This window comes from Amia ocellicauda, chromosome 4, assembly GCF_036373705.1.
Source record: "Amia ocellicauda isolate fAmiCal2 chromosome 4, fAmiCal2.hap1, whole genome shotgun sequence".
NCBI lineage: Eukaryota > Metazoa > Chordata > Actinopteri > Amiiformes > Amiidae > Amia > Amia ocellicauda.
In genome coordinates, this window is record NC_089853.1 from 1,111,139 (window position 1) to 1,132,875 (window position 21,737).

At 42.6% G+C, this 21,737-nt stretch overlaps 2 protein-coding genes and 1 long non-coding RNA gene across 3 annotated transcripts; all 3 read left to right on the plus strand.

Moving 5' to 3' along the window:
- Positions 1-13,501: 13,501 nt before the first annotated feature.
- LOC136747531 (uncharacterized) lies at positions 13,502-15,654 on the plus strand. Its single transcript, XR_010816527.1, has 3 exons — positions 13,502-13,795; positions 13,963-14,137; positions 15,575-15,654. It is a non-coding gene; the product is annotated as an uncharacterized LOC136747531 (long non-coding RNA).
- A 1,567-nt stretch (positions 15,655-17,221) lies between these two features.
- On the plus strand, positions 17,222-20,166 carry LOC136748929 (intestinal mucin-like protein; the record flags this gene model as incomplete). Its single annotated transcript, XM_066702938.1, has 5 exons — positions 17,222-17,401; positions 17,531-17,714; positions 17,884-18,103; positions 19,712-19,890; positions 20,058-20,166. Coding segments are annotated over 5 exons (837 nt in total), but the record flags the coding sequence as incomplete, so codon positions are not given.
- Positions 20,167-20,557: 391 nt separating this feature from the next.
- On the plus strand, positions 20,558-21,670 carry LOC136748930 (intestinal mucin-like protein). The gene is made up of 4 exons (XM_066702939.1): positions 20,558-20,642; positions 20,790-20,821; positions 20,966-21,128; positions 21,531-21,670. Exons 1-4 carry the CDS (start codon positions 20,597-20,599, stop codon positions 21,668-21,670), a joined length of 381 nt encoding a protein of 126 aa, XP_066559036.1. The 5' UTR covers positions 20,558-20,596.
- Positions 21,671-21,737: the final 67 nt, after the last annotated feature.

The following is a 21,737-nucleotide window of genomic DNA, read 5'->3' on the forward strand; positions in this document are numbered from 1 at the left end:
TACCCAGTAACGCCTCTCTCGATATATACCCTAAAAATGAAATATCCAGTTACACGGTACAATTTGGAAAATCTATAGATCTAAGGGGGTCGTGGGAAGTGGGGTTGGCGGAAATACAGTATCCTTACACTTGGGCTGTTTTACAACATAAGGATGCCACCTTCGCCATTTTTGATGATGTTAAAAAGAGTCAATGGACATTCACGATACAAGGAGGTTATTATGACAATGTGGATAAAATATTAGATGAGATGCATAAACAGTTCTCAGAAGGCACCCCCAACATCAAGCTATATTACAACCCTATTAAAAACAGAGTGTACAAGGTGTCAAAACCTGGTATTAGCATTCAAACCAGCGGCCAACTGGGGCGTATATTAGGGTTCTATTCTGACACAGAGAGCAGGTTCTCAGAAGTGGTGGCCCCCTTCCCGGCTGACATCAGGGGCGGCTTTTACACTCTTTATGTGTATACGGATATCATAACCCACCAGAGGGTCGGGGATAGTTATGTCCCCCTTTTGAGAAATGTACTTATTAAAGGTAAAAGCAGTGACATGGTCACAATTACTTATGACAAGCCACACTACGTACCAGTCTCAAAGACCCACTTTGACAACATCACGATCGAAGTAAAATCGGATCAGAATATCAACGTACCCTTCCGCTTCGGTAAAGTTATTATCAAACTACATTTTCGACCCCTGAAACAGTGTGTACATTATTAAAATGGCTACCTCGAGGGGTTATGTAGATCCTAGCGCCTATGTGGATTATTACAAGATGCAAGCCGGGAACGGCTTGCCCGGTTTTGTAGGAACCCCCACAATGTATGGCGCCGGTCTAGGAGGACTCTTTCGTGGTCTCTTTAGAATGGCCGTACCCCTGCTTAAGAGAGGCTTTGCTATAGCCAGACCCCACTTGAAATCAGCGGCTAAAAATATTGTTAGTGACGTGTTCACCAATGTTATGAACCGGGCAGCTAGCCATGAGCAGCAGGAGGGTTCGGGTCTCATGGTAATGGCGAGGAGGGGGGGTAAAAGAAGAAACAGCATGTGTCCACCAGGGCGACGAAGATCCGTGGCTAACAAAAAACGAAGAATCTTTCATTCTCCAACATATCGTGGAAACACTCGGAGAAGGAAGCAGCACAAGAAAAAACCTGCAAAAAGAAAGTCTCAAAGAAAGACAAATAGAGCCTCAGGATACATCTTTTAAACATGTCTTTTGTCCACAGTCTATCGGAAGAATGCGTCAAATCAGAACTGGATCTGTTTACAGTTCCATACACTCAATCGAGTATAGATAAGAGCATATATGTAGAGATACCCCCTCTTTCCGCAATTTCAGACACGGCCCCTCTGGAGTTTTTTATAGCTGGCAATGGCGAGGATTATATTGATTTGAATAACACATTTATTTTAATGAACTGTAAAGTGACTGATGAGGATGGCGATGCAATCGAGAAGACGGCCAACGCTGGGGTCATCAATTACCCGGTGGCCACCATGTTTTCACAGGTGGATGTGACCCTGGGAGATCGGCTCATTAGTCAAAGCAGCAATACTTACCCCTATAGGGCCATGATGGAGTGTATCCTTAATTATAGTGAGGAGACCCTAAGCAAACAGTTCAGCCCCGGCCTTTTCTTCAAAGACACCCCGGATGCTATGGACGACAAGGATCCAGAGGGACTCAATAAGGGTTTGCAAAAAAGAACGGCCTTTTCAACAGAAGGGAGGACCTTTGAGCTAATGGGACATATCCATGCATATTTTTCCAAGAAAAACTCATGCTCAACGGGGTAGACATTAAAATTAAAATGATCCGTAGTAAAAGTGCTTTTTGTCTGATGACCCCTGATACTGAAAAATATAAACTGACCATATTATCGGCCTCATTGTTTGTGAAAAAAGTATCCGTCTCCCCGGCGGTTAAACTAGGACATGCGCAGGCTTTAATGACGGCAAACGCCAAGTACCCGATCGAAAGAGTCTATATGAAAGTCCACAGTATCCCCGCAGGGACACGGGTGATGAACCAGGAAAATCTGTTTCTAGGACAGCTCCCAAAACAGGTTATTATAGGTCTCGTGGATAATGATGCATTTACCGGGGTTTACAACAAGAACCCCTTTAACTTTAAACATTATAACGCGGAATTTATAGCGCTGTACGTCGATGGTGTGCAGGTTCCATCCAGACCTTTTCAACCTGACTTTGAAAACGGCAACACAGTTCGTGAATATTACAGTCTAGTACTGGCTACGGGTCGCCATCTCAAGGATCAACCTCTGCTGATCGATCGCCGGGAATACTGCAGCGGTTACACCCTGTACGGTTTCAACCTGACCCCTGACGAAGAGTGTGGACAACATTTTTCACTGATGAAGACGGGCAATATGCGTTTGGAGATGCGTTTCAAGCAGCCTCTACCACGCACTGTAAATATGGTCGTGTATGCTGTGTTTGACAACATTATTGAGGTGAATCAGAGGAGAAACGTTCTGTATGATTATTATTAAAATGAACACCAGAGAGCTCAACCACATCATGAATGCCATGGCCGGCTCACGGAAACTGTTTCAAGGAGTCTACGCCTGCGACCAGCTGCCTAAATTTAAGATCAAGAATTTACCTGCAATGTACATAATCAACAAACACCCTAAAAATATGCCCGGAGAACATTGGCTATTTATCTAAGGGAGGACCGCCGTGGTGAATTTTTTTATTCCTATGGAAACCCCCCGGATTTCAGACCTTTCCCTCGGAAGATCAATAACTTTCTGCTCAACAACTGTCAAGAAACCATTTACAGCGGTCGTCAAGTACAAAGTCTTCAGACCTTCACTTGTGGTCAACACTGTGTGTTTTTCTTATATCATAGATCTAAAGGAAGGTCATACCCCGATATTATGGCCTTGTACAGTGAGGATTTAGGCCAAAATGATAAAAAAGTGGCAGAGTTTGTCAGGACACTGTGGACCCCCCCTTATAACACAATGACTTACGACCCTAGCCAGCCATGTATACAGATGGGGTGTTCTTGTGAGGATTTTAAAAGATGTCATGCGTGTTAAAGTGAAAAAATAATGAAAACAGCCTTTGAATCATTAGTTTTGTTTTTATTCAACACAAATCTTATACAAAGCAGGGTTATGTTATAAATAAATGTACAACATTTGAAAATAAAAAAAAAATAAAAAAATTGTTTGTCGGGTCCTTATTTACAGGGGAGACAAATAAAAACATGAGATTAATAAGCTTCCCAACGATGGATAGATCCTGAGGATGGTTGCTCAGCACGGTCAGAGTAATGAGATATCGGAGTCAGATCAGTCACCACCTCTTTACACAGACGGATTTTTTGTCGCGTTTCCTGGTTAGGGACTGTTGATTGGGGCATGTTCAGACAGGCCATTGCCTGTAGGAAAGCATTCCAGCCTACAGGTCGGCGACTATCGGGTACCTTATTAGTGCTAGTGACACTCTTCAACAAATCAAATATGTGTGAACCTTTGTTCATTCCAAGTCGTTACCCGCGGTTTCTGAACCATTTTGTGCAGAATATATTCTGCATGTCTTTTGCTTCTGGCCGGCATGTTTCTCAAAACATCCGTTACAACATCTCCCTCTGAACTCTCAACAGGTTCGGTCACCGCAACATCTTTATCAACCGTACCCCCCGCATCAGCCCCAGAACCATTTTCTTGAGAGGCCATGGTTAAAGTTAAAATGTTTTGATCTTTTTCACCCTGTCTAACCAGACGGAGGTAGCGCTGTAACGTGTTGCTATACATCTGGGCTTTGGAATACTGATTTAAATCGGCCCTGGCCAGTATAGCTTTCATTTCAGAGTCCAGGTTGTTTTCGGCCGTTTGTCTAATGGGCTCTGGCCCGACAACATTTTTTCTCAGTTTCTCAAGCTGCTCCTGAGGGATCAAAAACATTTTCTGAGCATATTCCATTATTAACCCACTCTGGAAGCTAGAAGACTAGTTAGGAAAGGCACGGCTATGCTCAACAGCGGTCCTATAAAATCTTCTTTCTTTTTCTTTTAATAGAATACTTCTTATTAGCGATGATCTTGATAACCGCTTTTTGTTTTTTGAGTTTAGAATGTTGAGAAGGGGTTAGGGGTATATTACCGCGTAAGATGTTAAAAGCTATTTCACACAGGGTCTCGATGAAATCCGAGGGGGCCCCAGCCTCGGCGCGGAAACGCAAACAGGCTTCTTTAAGGATCACCACATCATTTTTACAATAAGCGGCCATCTCTTCTCGGAAATCAAAAACACCTCCCTTAACCGTATTGTACCATTTAAAGAATTCCTCCCTCTCATAAGACATCATAGTATCAACCCCATAATAAGAGGCGGGCGGGTAGGACCCTCAATAATTTTGAGTGTCCTTAGTATTAAAAAAATGGCAGAACCAACCTTTCTTCTGAGCCTCAAAACCCAGAGCTTTAGGCAAAGCGCTCAATTTCATGGGGAGGAAATTTAACGAGTCTATGTAACGTTGGTTGAAAGCTTCGTCGGTGAAACACATGATCTTGCTACCCTGAGCTATTATTTTTGGGGTCACCCCATTTTCCACCAGATACTTCATCAAAATGTAAGAATCATAACCCTTAGCATTGTGGGCAATAAATGTGTAATTGAGGTATTTTGGACCGCGATACCGCGTAAAGAAATCCCTGACACAACTCTCACCGCTAGCTGACCACTCACGATCCAACATGTCAATACAGTGTATATAATTAGCAACATGGACCCCGTTTTCTTGCCGGCATTCAAAAACAAAAAAGACATACCGGTTGTGCGGCGGCTCCTTTTTAACCGGCTGAATAAAGCACTGGTGTTCAGACCCCGGGGTTAAATCAGCATTACAGATCCTACATCTCGGCTCCAGACATTTGTGTGGTTTAACCTCATGAAAACGGTACTGGAGGCAACACTGCGGGCAATATTTAGTTTGATCACAATAACTCCGTTTTTTAACCCCCTCAGCAGTGGCCCTCTGTACCTTATGTTCGGAAAAACAGAACGCGGAGAGACAAATCCTTAAGCAATCTTTACATCGGATGGTAGGGGCCAAACCCTTACGACATTGCGGATTGAAACAGACGTTACAGTAACCGTCACAGCGGTGCTTAAGCTTATCATTGAAGGCCTTATAACACCAATGACAAACATACGAACAACCCAAAAAAGCCGTCAAACTCTTTATTCCAAAGTAATGACTATCACTTAGGAAGAGAAACAGTGTCTGTGTATGGGTTTCAGGATGTGTCTGAAATTTCACAAATACTTCCTTTACCTCACAACGGTACCACACAACAATTTTTAAAGACAACAACTCCTTAAACCTGGTAATGTCTGAAAAGGCAACCATCTGTTGAGAGTTTAAGCCGGCCCTCTGATGAAGCATTAAAGCCTCTTGCATAGCTTGGGGTTCAGGCATGTCGGGGGTGAGTAGTTTTATTAAACTGTAAGCAAAACAGAGCTTATTGTCCCCATTGGAACTCACCACTAATTGCCTGAGCTTGTTCCTAATTATGTCGTTCTTCAAGCATTTCGACAGTCTTCTAAGCGCCCCACCCTCAGGGTTACGAACCACATTCATTACCAGAGACAGACTTTCATCAGCTAAGATGGCTGCGTTACTTTGCAATAACGCTTCGATTTTAGCCAGAAATTCATCAACATCTAAATTATCTCCACTCAGCATTACAGATAGGTTGCTAAACAAATCATCCCCTCTGAGTTCTAACTGTACAACATCTCGAGGTCTGACCCTTTCAGCAACCTGTTCAAGCATGTTTTGCAAGGCCTCGTGTATGTTGACAAATATTTCTGCATAATTGTCACAATTTAAAAGTTCTGCAAAATTAAAACGCTGAATCATTTCAAAATTGTTATAGGCCGGTCTATCTATAATCACGGGATCACTGGTACTCTTGGACACATCATCATTTTAAACAAAGCCTTCACCCCCTACATTCTCACAGAGCATGTCCTCCACAGCCTTATCAGTCTCAGAACCCTCCACATTTCGAACACCCCCACTGCTGACATCTACAAAACCCTCTTTTTGAGGAGGCTCATTTAAAGCCTGTAAAAGTCCTTCAAAGATATCCAACCGGTTAATGTCAAGACCCTCCTCTATAGTGACGGCTGCTTCTGCCGCCATACTGTGTTCTAATTGTCTCAAATCATTTATAATAGGGGCAGAATTTGGTCGGGGTAGCGTCTCCAAAGCCTCCACCATTTCAAACAAATCGGGGTGAACTAGGGGTTGAACCTCTATAAGCGCTACCGTTGGGAGGTGGTTATTTAGATCATTGACCATCTGTAACAGGTCGGGGTTCACCAGTAAGTCTGTTAATTCACATTCTATCGGTGGTGATTGGGGGTTATTTAAATCATTTATCATTTGTAATAGTTCCTGGTTCATTGGGACATCAGAGGAGTTCACAACAGGGCCGGGGATGTTCTCTCTGGAAGGTCTTTTTGGGGCCCTAACTTGTTCATAATCCTTTAGTTTGTGAGTTCTTTTACCAAGTCCGGACATTTTTTTATTTATTTTTTATTTTTCCAACAACCCACAATAGTAAGGCATTTTGTGTCTATTAAAACATTAAATACGGTACAATTCATTAGTAAGGGTATTAATAAGGGTGTTTTGGCTCTCTATCACAAGGTTTTGCCCCACTAACACAAGTCTTTGATTTTGTAACAAAGTATGTAGCAACTCATGCCGACCTTCAGGAAGTAGCTCCGGGGGATGGTGGCCTGGCTCAGCTTCAAAGGATGGTCGCTCCGGTAAATCTCGGTCGAAGGAGGCAGGGAGCAAGCGTATACTCACGGACAGAGACCAAGAAGGCCTTTGCGGTGACACCCTGGCCAATCGCGGGGTACTGTTCCGCGTTTCTTTAGCCAAGAAACGGGGCTGGGGGGACGATGTTGAAACCAGTCCGTCGTTGGGTGGTGTGTCAACCCTGACTGACGGCGACCCCTGAGGTTGTTGGTTGCCTGTATTTGTTCCGCCCGACAATGCGGCGGGCTGAATCTGGGGTGTTGAATTACCCCCAGAAGGCTGTGGCCTGAGTAGATGTTGGGGGGTCTCCAAGACCACCGTGGGGGATCCTCTCGGTGATCTCTCCGGGGAAGATGTTTGATCCCACTTAGACGGGGTAATTGTCCTCAATAGCTCATCCACAGAATGACTATCCCAAGAGTCTTGAGAAGAATAAAAATATACATTACATTTACATCTTTAAACGGCGACAGAAATCAAACTTAAAACAACATGTCCAGGACCTTCAAAACCTTTAGCTTTTTTAGACCTTTGAAAATAGGCTTAGACATTCACTACAACGCCTTATTATTTACAGACAATATATTTATTAGGACTTGATAATAAATGTAAAACAGAGAAGCCTCTGTAAATAAACGGTTTATTAAATGTTTCTTTAAAAACTGTAATATTGTTAATAAAACACTTTTTATACACACACACACAACATTTCATTTTTAAACGAACCTTCCAAGTGTAAACGCTTCCTGATCCCGGGACTTCCTGTTTCACAAACATTTTCACGATCTGTTTAAATATTAAATACAATGAACACCTTCAAGCCTTTTCCTACAGCCACTTTAAAACAGAAGTATAATTGCGGGAGATAAGCCAAACAACTTACTAAAACCTTTCGGACGGCTTTACTTCCTAACCAGACGGTAGGGCAATCGGTCATTTCTAAACACGTGCCCCAGAAACAAGCCTAGACCTGTCCGGACTTCTAAAGATCTTTCCCAGAACCCCCCGCCCTACAGGAAACGGGCACCCATCGCTTAAATATTAGCCCTCAACGGGCAAACAAAGCCCTTTTAAAAACATTAAAGTTTGAAAGATCTTACTTACCTCCAAAGAATAATCGTTTCTTATGTTTTTCGGCTGGTTTAGCTTTTTGCACTTCTGTGGAGGTAAGAGACATGTTTATCCTTTAACCACCCCGCTTTATAAAAAGCTTTAACCTCTTACAAGCGGCAGATATATACTCACCGCTATCAGATACAGGGGCTGACGGCCTTTCAGATTCTTGAAAGGTTACGGTTCTCGAAGGTAAAACGAAACAAGCCCTCGATGTGGAAGGCCTTTCGTTGTCTCGAACCACGTTTCTTAATACTGTTAGAAAGGATAATTTTTTAAAATTAACAAAACTGGCCTCAAACATCTTACAGAAACGTTATACAAACAAACAGGGGTTTAGTTCTTACCCGGTCGGCAGACAGCCTGTCTAGGGACAACCACTTCTCTTGGTTGATCCTCGGAGACATTAATCACAGGCCTTTCGATAGTTTCTGTGTAATTAAAGAGACCGGCATTAATATATATTAAAACGTTTTCATAACTCTAATGAGCCGCTTCAAAACCACACACACACCCATACATAAGAACCCATGAGCGCAAACACAAAAATCTTACCGTCGTTGTTCCAGATGATCTCCTCAGCGTTGGGAATTAACTCCTGTTGACTGGCTGAAAAATAATTTTACAGAACTTAAAACAGATGTTATAGCCTTATTTACAATACATGCCCACAACACGCTATCAATGAGTCAATGAAAATAATCTGAAGACTTACCTAAAAACTCGTTTAAATCGAAGTCGTTGATGTTGTTTCCGGACATTGTTGATCTTTAGGCTTAAATCGAAAGGTCAGTATGAGTCTGTCGAGCTGAAGACCAGACCTTCATACTTATACTGATGGCCAGATGCCGGATCTGCTTGTAAGGCATTGTTCTGGGCTGGCCTTTGTGCCGTCCTGTTACCAATTAACATATCAAAACCAACCAATAAAATGACACTGCATCAAATTTCAAATAGAAACCAAGATGGAGACGATCTCTCTCCTCTCTACTCTAAACTTTTATTAGAACCTTTTGGTCTCTCAAAAAAACATTTTTAAGCATCAAGACCTATAGTCAATAACCACTAAAAATATTTCAGGCCTTTATAAGCGCTAAAAAACAACCTGAGCCAAGAAAATAACTATAAAGATCTAAAATAACTAGCGCTTTTACAGTGATTTTTTTTTTTTTTTTTTTTTTTTTTAATAGCGATGCTTTGTTTGGTATTAAACAAGTCACAAACTACTCAGAACAGCGTTTATCCCCGCAAAAGAGATATTTGGGTTTATTTTACAAAGCTTATAAATTATATAGTTTAAAAGTATTCTGAATGTTTTGATACCACACGCCATACCTACGTTTGTCTGAGCCCACCCCCGCCCCCCATGGTGTGAGTGATTTAGCCTTGAGTGTTGTGATCTATTTAGCATTGAGTGATCAGTTGTTTTTATTTTTTAAATGATTCCTTATCATCAGGGATTGAGACTGCTAAAATACCTTAAAAACATATCCTTATCTTAAGTCTAACTCTTATGAGCTTTAAGACCCTAGAATGTATTTAAGTAAAACGAATGAACACATTATGTGTGAGATAAAATATAACCACAGCTTTTTTTTTTTTTTTTTTTTTTTACAAAAACAATTAACCTATACACCCAAACACCCACACACACACACACCCTCTTTTTTTAATTTTATTTTTAATTAAATTTGAGGGGAGAGACAGAGCCATATACATTGTGGATAACATAAGTACCCTATGCAAAACAGGCATTGTTAGGACCTGTGACCATTACAGACAACAGAACTTGTTGATCTTATAAAATGATTGGGCGAGAGAGAGAGAGAGAGAGAGACAGACAGAGACAGAGACAGTGTGGATAACATAAGTACCCTATGCAAAACAGGCATTGTTAGGACCTGGGACCATTACAGACAACAGAACTTGTTGATCTTATAAAATGCTTGGGCGAGAGAGAGAGAGAGAGAGAGAGAGAGAGACAGAAAGAGACAGAGACAGTGTGAATATGATAAACGCACTATTCAAAACAGGCATTGTTAAGACCTGGGACCATTACAGACAACAGAACTTGTTGATCTTATAAAATGATTGGGCGAGAGAGAGAGAGAGAGAGAGAGAGAGAGAGAGACAGACAGAGACAGAGACAGTGTGAATATGATAAACGCACTATTCAAAACAGGCATTGTTAAGACCTGGGACCATTACATGTATATTTAAAAAAGACCCCCAACCACTACAGGAAGAGCCGACCCATTCACACTCTACAGTTGACCAACAAGAACAACAAGAACAACCGGTTATGGGAGGCCTTGTTGTTCAGGGTTTTATGGGTGTACACTTTCTGACGGATATGACGTAGGAATAATTAAGGAAATAACTCTACCTAAAATCACGCCCCCCAATTATGACGTAGGAATATTAATAAGCTTAGGGCATACGTCATAACAAAATAGGCCGCGCCCAAAAAACCCTACTATCTACTAACTGGTACCTCAAAAACCACTATACAGACCACAACTGGACCTTCCACTACTACACAGACCACACAATCCACTGAATCAACTACACCTACATCAACTGAGAGCACAACAGGACCTACTACTGGTACCTCAACAACCACCATACAGACCACAACTGGATCTTCCACTACTACAGAGACCACAGAATCCACTGAATCAACTACACCTACATCAACTGAGAGCACAACAGGACCCACAACACCCACAACTGGTACTTCAACAACCACCATAGAGACAACAACTGGACCTTCCACTATTACACAGACCACACAATCCACTGAATCAACTACACCTACATCAACTGAGAGCACAACAGGACCCACAACACCCACAACTGCTACCTCAACCACTACACATACCACCTCTGGACATTCCACTACAAGAGAGACCACACCATCCACTGAATCAACTACACCTACATCAACTGAGAGCACAACAGGACCCACAACACCCACAACTGGTACCTCAACAATAGTCAGTACAACACCAGTGATAATGACAGGCTCAACACCTAAGCCAAAACCTCTGAAAATAGCAGAAATAGAGGAGAAACATATCATAAGAATATCAACATACCCTACAACCTCCACAACTCCTGTTCCTTCAACAACTACTGGGAGTACAGAAGTAACCACTACTACTCCAGCATCCTCAACATCGCCTGTTACCACAACTCCTAAAAGACCCACCATCTCAGAAACAAGCGCAAGTACGACCATCTACATCAGTTTCAACAGTCTGCTCCTCCTAGTACAACATCTCATTGTGTATGCCATTACAATGGACGGTCATTAACACCTGGTATGTTGAATTACTTTTTGATATACCTATACAGACATTCATTCATAGATACATACACTCACCTAAAGGATTATTAGGAACACCATACTAATACTGTGTTTGACCCCCTTTCGCCTTCAGAACTGCCTTAATTCTACGTGGCATTGATTCAACAAGGTGCTGAAAGCATTCTTTAGAAATGTTGGCCCATATTGATAGGATAGCATCTTGCAGTTGATGGAGATTTGTGGGATGCACATCCAGGGCACGAAGCTCCCGTTCCACCACATCCCAAAGATGCTCTTTTGGGTTGAGATCTGGTGACTGTGGGGGCCAGTTTAGTACAGTGAACTCATTGTCATGTTCAAGAAACCAATTTGAAATGATTCGACCTTTGTGACATGGTGCATTATCCTGCTGGAAGTAGCCATCAGAGGATGGGTACATGGTGGTCATAAAGGGATGGACATGGTCAGAAACAATGCTCAGGTAGGCCGTGGCATTTAAACGATGCCCAATTTGCACTAAGGGGCCTAAAGTGTGCCAAGAAAACACCCCCCACACCATTACACCACCACCACCAGCCTGCACAGTGGTAACAAGGCATGATTTACGCCAAATTCTGACTCTACCATCTGAATGTCTCAACAGAAATCGAGACTCATCAGACCAGGCAACATTTTTCCAGTCTTCAACTGTCCAATTTTGGTGAGCTTGTGCAAATTGTAGCCTCTTTTTCCTATTTGTAGTGGAGATGAGTGGTACCCGGTGGGGTCTTCTGCTGTTGTAGCCCATCCGCCTCAAGGTTGTACGTGTTGTGGCTTCACAAATGCTTTGCTGCATACCTCGGTTGTAACGAGTGGTTATTTCAGTCAAAGTTGCTCTTCTATCAGCTTGAATCAGTCGGCCCGTTCTCCTCTGACCTCTAGCATCAACAAGGCATTTTCGCCCACAGGACTGCCGCATACTGGATGTTTTTCCCTTTTCACACCATTCTTTGTAAACCCTAGAAATGGTTGTGCGTGAAAATCCCAGTAACTGAGCAGATTGTGAAATACTCAGACCGGCCTGTCTGGCACCAACAACCATGCCACGCTCAAAATTGCTTAAATCACCTTTCTTTCCCATTCAGACATTCAGTTTGGAGTTCAGGAGATTGTCTTGACCAGGACCACACCCCTAAATGCATTGAAGCAACTGCCATGTGATTGGTTGGTTAGATAATAATATGAGAAATTGAACAGGTGTTCCTAATAATCCTTTAGGTGAGTGTATATGTAACTACATTTGGCAGTACTGAGAATCAGGTATTGGAGTTCATGGGGGGGGGTCATTTGTCTTGCCCTCCCCCTAGGGATGGGCGATATGAACTTAAATCAATATCACAGTATTTTCCACCATCCAGACGATAATTATATAATATCACAATATGCAAATTGTATTAACTTTAATAATATAAATGACAAAAAATTGCTTTTAGGCATTGGACATAGTTTGCAGTGGAAAAGCTTTATTTTATTGTGCAAATGTTGTTTTTTACTTCTGTGGCAAAACTTTTAAAACACACAACATATACATATTGATGTAAAAGTAAAAATGATTGTGAAAATTTCAATTTCTCATAATGTAAAGAAAATGAAAAAAATGATTGCAAGTGCAGTCTGTTTTCAGCATAACTCTACTCATTACAATGTAATCAAACTATTACGCTGTTAAGCTTCACGCCCTGTTTATGTGGAGTGCGACAAAAAGACTATTAAATCATTCTGCACAGTACTCGTATTCTTGTTGTACAGATTTCCGCAGATCTGCAGAATTCCAGTGATTCCATTCGTGGAACTGCGCAGATCTGTGCAGAACTGCGGAAATCTGCGCTACAAGAACGCAACCACAATCTGTGGAAAGTCTGATCATTCATTGGCTAAATGGTCAGATTCAGCGGAGATTCTGTGCATATTTTTATTTGACATTCAGATATGTGTATCTCATTACACCATTCCTTAAATAGATCTGATTTTCTTTGAAATGTCTACCAGCAGCCCTGTCGGCTGGCAGGGGGAGTCTGGCTGTTTGTTTAGGAATTTGTTGAAGGTAAGGGTTTGTGTTCTGATGGTGGAGCTGAATGGCTACAGGTGCTGGTTGACACACTTCAGTTTCTTTAGCATCTTTTCAAGTGTAGGAAACAAACAGGAACGTCAATCAAGGTCTCTGGAATTTGAGAAGCTAAACCTGTGTTCCCTACTGACTGTTTATGTCCTGTCTGTACAATCAGGTTCAGAAGTGTACAACACCAATGATGGCGATGGCTGGTGCTTCACTGCTTTCTGCAATCAGTCGTGTGAAGTTGAGAAAACCTCAGGACCTTGCTCTATCACTGTTCCACCTTCAACCAGGACTACCACTTCCCCTCCAGTGAGCACAACAACAGGAGTGAAGACCACCACGCCGAAGCCGACCCCCACAAAGACATCGACACAGTCCTCCACTCCTGAGACAACCATCCCCAGCACCCCAACCACCGCACCTGGAAACTGTGACTCCCTCACACCACCCAGACAGGTACACCTGAATTAGTTTACTAGCACACACACGATATTAGACAGGCGGTTAATACAAAAATAGGGCCTGGGTTAACATGTTTTAAAATATTTTTCTCTCTGTTTTCATACATACTCACATAATACAATGAAGGTTATTTTCCATTAGTTTCATTATCGTTATGTTAGCGTGGTGAAACCTGGAAGATTGATATGTGCACGACTGCAACGTGCCACGGAGGCTCCAACATCACCGTGGAGCCCGTGCTCTGTGCGCCTGTGAAGCCACTCGTGTGTGAGAGCGGCCGAACCCCAGACAAGGTCTACGATGAATCTGGATGCTGCTACCATTACGAATGCAAATGTAAGTCTGCTTTGGGAAAAATAACAAAGAAACACAAAGAAAGAAACACAACATGTAAAAATCAACAGATTATTGATATCTGTGCTTATAAAGGAGTGCCTTACCAACGTGTATCTTCTGGCAAAACCCACAGAAGGTACAGTAACGGGGCCTAAAGGGGTGTCAGTCTGTGCCACTACTTTCCACCTACAAAATGTACATTAGGTAAGATGTATTTAAAATAAAGCAAAGGATTAAAAAGCATTCTAATTTAAAGCTAACAAGATGATAGACACATGACCAGTTTATCAAATTAGAAAGATTTCTGCTCCACTGCAAGTATCTGCTCAGCTCTTTCTTTCTCCTGAAAAAAGGCCCTGCTAAAACTACTTTTCCAGAACTATATTATCGATTCCTGAATTTGCACCTTCAGCTAATGCCGAATATAAACGTTTTGTACATTTTTATTCAAGTTTAATAAAAAAATAATAATAATTAGGGATGCACCGATACAGATACCAGTATCGGGTATCGGGCCGATACTGTGCTCATGTACTCGTACTCATAGAAATGTTCCAATACCACTCACCTATACCACTTCATGGCGGGAGCGCATCTTTTCGTCATGCACTTCATCAGCAATATGCATATTCAGTTACAAATTACACACTGTCTGTCTCCTAAGATTGAATATTCCTGAATATCGAATGATCTCGTCTCTGGATCAATGCCTTGATCAGTCACTGTCTGATCATAATGCTAATTTTGTAGCGCGCGTTTTCTGCATTGATACTCAGCTGTAAGACGGAGCCATTTCAAAGCGCTTTCATGTTATGCTATTTTTATAACTGGTTATGTATGTTTATATTGTGGTTATATTGTACACATCTGCTAAGATATGTGCATACCGATTTATACACACAGTTTATTGCTAAATGTTTTTTGTATTATTATTTTATGTAGGCTTTATGCGCCCATTTTGATAAAGTGAAGAATCGCAGGTATTAGCTCGTCTCTGTCCTCTGATGGGAAAGTTTTGTGTTGGTGCAGGACAGACAGGCTGGCTGGTGTGGCTTCAGCATCGATACAGGACTGAGGAGCCCCTCGCTTCAGCCAGCTGTCCGGGCACACGGAGTGAGACACTGCCGGTACTAATGAACACACAGCCCTGTTGAACAGCGCGTTTCTGCATTGATGTACGCAGCTGTAATAGACAGGCAGATCCATTTCAAAGCACTTCACGTTGTATAAAGTAAAAAGTAAAACATGTATTTCATATTTCGAGTTAATAAAATATGTATGGATTTATGTGTGTGTGTGTGTGTATATATATATATATATATATATATATATATATATATATACACACACACACACACATAAATCCATACATACAGAACTGGTCAGTTTCAATGCCAAAGACCAGTCCTTTTACGGGACCTCATTGTGCCCTCCCAGGTGTGTGCTCTGGATGGGGAGATCCTCATTACGTCACCTTTGACGGAGAATACTACAACTTCCAAGGGAACTGCACCTACAGTGAGGGAAAAAAGTATATGATCCCCTGCTGATTTTGTACGTTTGCCCACTGACAAAGAAATGATCAGTCTATAATTTTAATGGTAGGTGTATTTTAACAGTGAGAGACAGAACAACAGCAAAAAAATCCAGAAAAATGCATTTCAAAAAAGTTATAAATTGATTTGCATGTTAATGAGGGAAATAAGTATTTGATCCTCTATCAATCAGCAAGATTTCTGGCTCCCAGGTGTCTTTTATACAGGTAACGAGCTGAGATTAGGAGCATGACAGCGCTCCTAATCTCAGCTCGTTACCTGTATAAAAGACACCTGTCCACAGAAGCAATCAATCAATCAGATTCCAAACTCTCCACCATGGCCAAGACCAAAGAGCTGTCCAAGGATGTCAGGGACAAGATTGTAGACCTACACAAGGCTGGAATGGGCTACAAGACCATCGCCAAGCAGCTTGGTGAGAAGGTGACAACAGTTGGTGCGATTATTCGCAAATGGAAGAAACACAAAATAACTGTCAGTCTCCCTCGGTCTGGGGCTCCATGCAAGATCTCACCTCGTGGAGTTTCAATGATCATGAGAACGATGAGGAATCAGCCCAGAACTACACGGGAGGATCTTGTTAATGATCTCAAGGCAGCTGGGACCATAGTCACCAAGAAAACAATTGGTAACACACTATGCCGTGAAGGACTGAAATCCTGCAGCGACCGCAAGGCCCCCCTGCTCAAGAAAGCACATGTACAGGCCTGTCTGAAGTTTGCCAACATCTGAATGATTCAGAGGAGAACTGGGTGAAAGTGTTGTGGTCAGATGAGACCAAAATCAAGCTCTTTGGCATCAACTCAACTCGCCGTGTTTAGAGGAGGAGGAATGACCCCAAGAACACCATCCCCACCATCAAACATGGAGGTGGAAACATTATGCTTTGGGGGTGTTTTTCTGCTACGGGGACAGGACAACTGCACCGCATCAAAGGGACGATGGACGGGGCCATGTATCGTCAAATCTTGGGTGAGAACCTCCTTCCCTCAGCCAGGGCATTGAAGATGGGTCGTGGATGGGTATTCCAGCATGACAATGACCCAAAACACACAGCCAAGGCAACAAAGGAGTGGCTCAAGAAGAAGCACATTAAGGTCCTGGAGTGGCCTAGCCAGTCTCCAGACCTTAATCCCATAGAAAATCTGTGGAGGGAGCTGAAGGTTCGAGTTGCCAAACGTCAGCCTCGAAACCTTAATGACTTGGAGAGGATCTGCAAAGAGGAGTGGGACAAAATCCCTCCTGAGATGTGTGTAAACCTGGTGGCCAACTACAAGAAACGTCTGACCTCTGTGATTGCCAACAAGGGTTTTGCCACCAAGTACTAAGTCGAAGGGGTCAAATACTTATTTCCCTCATTAACATGCAAATCAATGTATAACTTTTTTGAAATGCATTTTTCTGGATTTTTTGTTGTTATTCTGTCTCTCACTGTTAAAATACACCTACCATTAAAATTATAGACTGATCATTTCTTTGTCAGTGGGCAAACATACAAAATCAGCAGGGGATCAAATACTTTTTTCCCCCACTGTACGTGCTGGTCAAGGAGATCAAGGCCGTGCATGACAACTTCCATATTATAATTGATAACTACTTCTGCAATGCCAGGGACGGGCTTTCCTGTCCCAGGTCCCTGACTGTATATTACAAGTCCTATCAAATTCTTCTGACCCAGAAGCAAACAACATCAGGCACTACAGACCTGGTAATGTTTACTCATTATTTTTTATGATACATATATTATTGTACCTTTCATTAAATAGGCATAAACAGAATACCGTTTTCCTCTATGTTTAATAATAATAGTCATTTCTATATATTTCTCCTTCCTCAGATATACATCAACAACAAGCAGATCACCCCAGCCTATAAGAATGCGGACCTCGTTATCACAAGCACTGGCATAAACGTGGTTTTGGAAATACTGGAGATCAATGCTGAAGTCTGGTTCAATGGCTTGATGTTCACCATCAGTCTGCCCTATTCCCTCTTCCACCAGAACACAGAAGGGCAGTGTGGTATGAGCATCCTATAGATCTGTACATGAAGTTTTACCTAAAATCCCCTTTCTTACCCAATGCTGGAAGCTTTGTTAACAAGTACTGTGTCATCAGTTTCAATCAGCCGTTGACTGGCCTGACAGTCTAATGACACAATGTCCTCCTTTCCTCTCCCCCTTCCATAAAGGAACCTGTGACAACACATGGATTAATGACTGCCAGCTGCCCAGCGGAAACATCGACCCTTCGTGCTCCAACATGGCCAACCACTGGAAGATTACTGACAAGAATAAACCCTACTGTGAGACGCCGACCCCTGCACCACCCCCTGTGACTACACCGCCACCACCACCAACTACCGCATCTACACCCTGCAACCCACCCATCTGTGAGATCATCAACAGCAAGTAAGCAGGTCCACTTTCAATAATATCTATAAGCGAAAGCTGGAGATACATTATATAATTTGTGCAGAACTGTGCTTGTGTTCCACAACATGTGATACTATAGACCAGGGGTGGCGAACCTCAAGGGCCATCCGAATGTTCACAAATGTATTCACAGGCCACAACCTTAATTAATACACCTACATCAAAACATTAATACAGATGAAACTTACATTCTAATGCAAGAACAAATCCATTTTTTTCTAAACGCACACACTGCAGTCAAAACATACATAACTATATAGCCTACAATAAGCAAAAAGCTCAAAAATGGCATACAATAAGATAATTAAACAAAGTGTAAATGTAAGTATTGGAATAATGCTCAAAAGCAATATTTTATACTTGCATTCATCAAAACATAATTGTACACTAAAGTAAACATTTTCAGCACTGTGTAAACTTTGTTTTCAACATACAAAGCTACAGTGAATAAAATCAGTGTATTTCAATAAACTATTTACTATATATTTAGCCGGCATACCTGACAGCTCGTACAGTCCACACAGGACACGTTTCTGCACTTTCCCTGGATGAGCTCGTACCTCACACTGCATTTTGACAGCCCTCTCCAGGTGAACACTTTTACTCCACGAAAATATAGCATCGCAATAAATGCTCCTCCACTGATAATGTCCATGAATCATTATTTTGCATGTGATGTGCCTGCACTATTGTACTCTGTACTGTGCAGTGGCAATCGCATATTGATCAGTAGAGTAAAAGCACTCGGTGCCATTTGGACCTGGCGTTTCACTTGCATTGTTTTCACACCACTGGCACAAACCCACAGATGATCTGTCATTCCCAGTATCACTGATGCCCCTGAATCAGTCATGTTCTTACACACGGCATGTTCAAAACGGAGCTCTATCTCCGTTTCCAATCCATGTTTATTTGCGGGGTAATCACTGTATCGGCTCAATCTGACTGCAGTTGTAAGAAAACACCTTTAATGCTGTACAATGCATGTGTTTTTCAAGCAGATGAAAGACTGTAGACAGGTAGAGATCACCCCTTGATTGCCAGACTGACTCTATTGTAAAGGGCAGGCAGGATTATGGGTTATATTTGAGTTATTATGTATTTTAATGGCCGGTGAAAATAACCCAATTTTGGCTATTCTAGGTAAATGTTTATAACTTATTTATTTTTGTGTTTATGCAGTTAAAATGCAGTAGAGATGTTTATTACATAAGCTTCTAGTGTTAAGTGTATGTCACAGAAATTATTTTTTTCAAATGGATCCTGAGGCCGGACGTTCCCCACCCCTGCTATAGACAATGCCTTGAAGAAGCATTCACTCGCCTGCAAAGTTTCCACATTTTGTTGCCGTCTGAGATTGTAATCATGAAAATGTTCAAAGCTAGTAGAAGCCTATCCAAAAGGACTCACAGCACTCAATGGCTTCCAAAAGTGCTCCCACCAAGAATTGACTTAGGGGGCTGAATACTTATGCAATCAGTACATTTTAATTTATTTATTTTCTTTGCAAGTTTTGGTGACATTCAGCCTTGTTCAACCTTGTTGTGCTGCTCAGTGCTAATTTAAATGCCTGTCTTGTTTTAGTATCTTTGAAGAGTGCCACAAAGTCATCCCCCCACAGCCGTTCTACCAGGCCTGCAAGTCTGACGTCTGCCACATGCCCGGCACCAAGAATGGCTGCTCCAGCTTGGAAGTGTATGCCTCCATCTGCACATCGGCAGGAATCTGCATTGACTGGAGAAACGCCACCCACGGAGAGTGCGGTAAGGCCCCGTCTGTGACACGACTATGGAGGGACCACAGAGAGGTGCTGCACACTGACACACAGACATCTGACGAAAGCGGCTGTTGTTGTGTGTGTGTGGATTTGACATGGCCTGTCCACGGTCTCTCAGACCCTAACCCTCTCTCACTCTCTGCCTTCATGCAGTCTATAACTGTCCAGAAAACAAGGTTTACCTGCCATGTGGACCTACGGTTGAGCCAACCTGCAATGCCAGGTAAGGGAAAAACACGAGGGCACAGTAAAAACACACATCAACCTGCAATGCCAGGGAGAAACACTAGGACAGTTAAAACACACATCAACCTGCAGTGCCAGGGAGAAACACTATGGCACAGTTAAAACACACATTTTAAATGTTGGTTCTCAACTCTCTTTATTGTCCACCATGGCTGGTCATTATATCTGATCTGGGGCTGAAAGACAGGAGCTCTGCACATTCACACTCGTCACAATATACCGACAGACAGTAAACTTGTGGACATTATTTTAAAACATGAAATGCTGTGTATTATTATTACATTGGATCTACTACCGTATAAAAACTATTTCCTTTTGATTGAGAGTGAACAGAAGCTCCACTGACTCTGCATCATTTTTAATAACTTTAAACAGGTACAATGACAAATACATAATTCAAAGTGAGACACAGCAAGCGACCAATAGTGACGTTCTGTGCCACGGGAATGACCCTTTTCAACTCCTTCTCAGATACCTGTGTGCGCTCCTGTGGTAAGAGCTGTGGTCACTGCATGCAGTATCGCAACATGTGTAAGAGATAATCCTGCATCTGGGCTCAGACTGCCACTGGGCGCTCAAACTGCAGTACAGTATTTACAGTTTTCACTGGTATAATGAACTGGTTTCTTTTCTTTCTAGACTGCACTGGGCCTGACGGAATGCCCAAACAGGTAATAACAACTTGTATGCCTCCATCTCGCCCCAGACATGTCTATAACTAGTCTATAAATCTGGCTGGGCAAAAACTCACAGTACTTTCACTCTGTTTAGTTTGTGAAACTCATGGGTTATTCACTCATTGTGTTTGCCTTTAGCTTGGTGAGACGTGGCAGAGTAACTGCAATGAATGCACGTGTGACTCAGACACAAAGAGCGTTCAGTGCCGCCCCCTGCCCAGTCCAGTCCAGCCCCCCATCACCTGCAACGAGCCGGGCCAGAAGATGGTGACCGTCAACTGTTGCAACACGAGCAAATGTGGTGAGTGACCAGAGGGGTGAGGAGCACACCCCCAGGGCCAGGGCGCCATGCCGGTAGCAGACCAGCTCTCTTAAGAGCTTCTAACACTGGAGAGAATAATTTAATGTAATGCTGTGTGTATATAGCTTGTATATAGGATGATCATCAGCTGATATTGTGAGCATAAAACAAGGTAACAGTGATGATAATGTGGCACCTTGAGAGGTTCTTCCACACAGCGGCTGGTTCCTGACAGGCCCCCAGTGGGTGTCCTCAGGGCTAGTTCTGTTCCTGCTTGTCTCCATCAGAGAGGAATGCAGTTACCAGAGACAGCCAGTACTGTAGAGGGCGTGCAGTGAAGGCATGTGACTCCTGACGCAGTGCGTTGTTAACGTGTCCCTCGATGCTTCTTCTGCCTCACAGAGTGTGATGTAAGCCTCTGTCCAAATACTCCGCTGACCTGTGACCCAGGATTCCAGCCTGAGATGAAGATCCCCGAGGGGGGCTGCTGCCCTGCGTACACATGTGGTGAGTTGACACTGCTGGGTGTCACCGCTTGTTGAGTCGAGCACTCAGCACTGTGTCACTGAATACACTGAGTCCTGTAAACATGTGCTATTGACCTAGGCA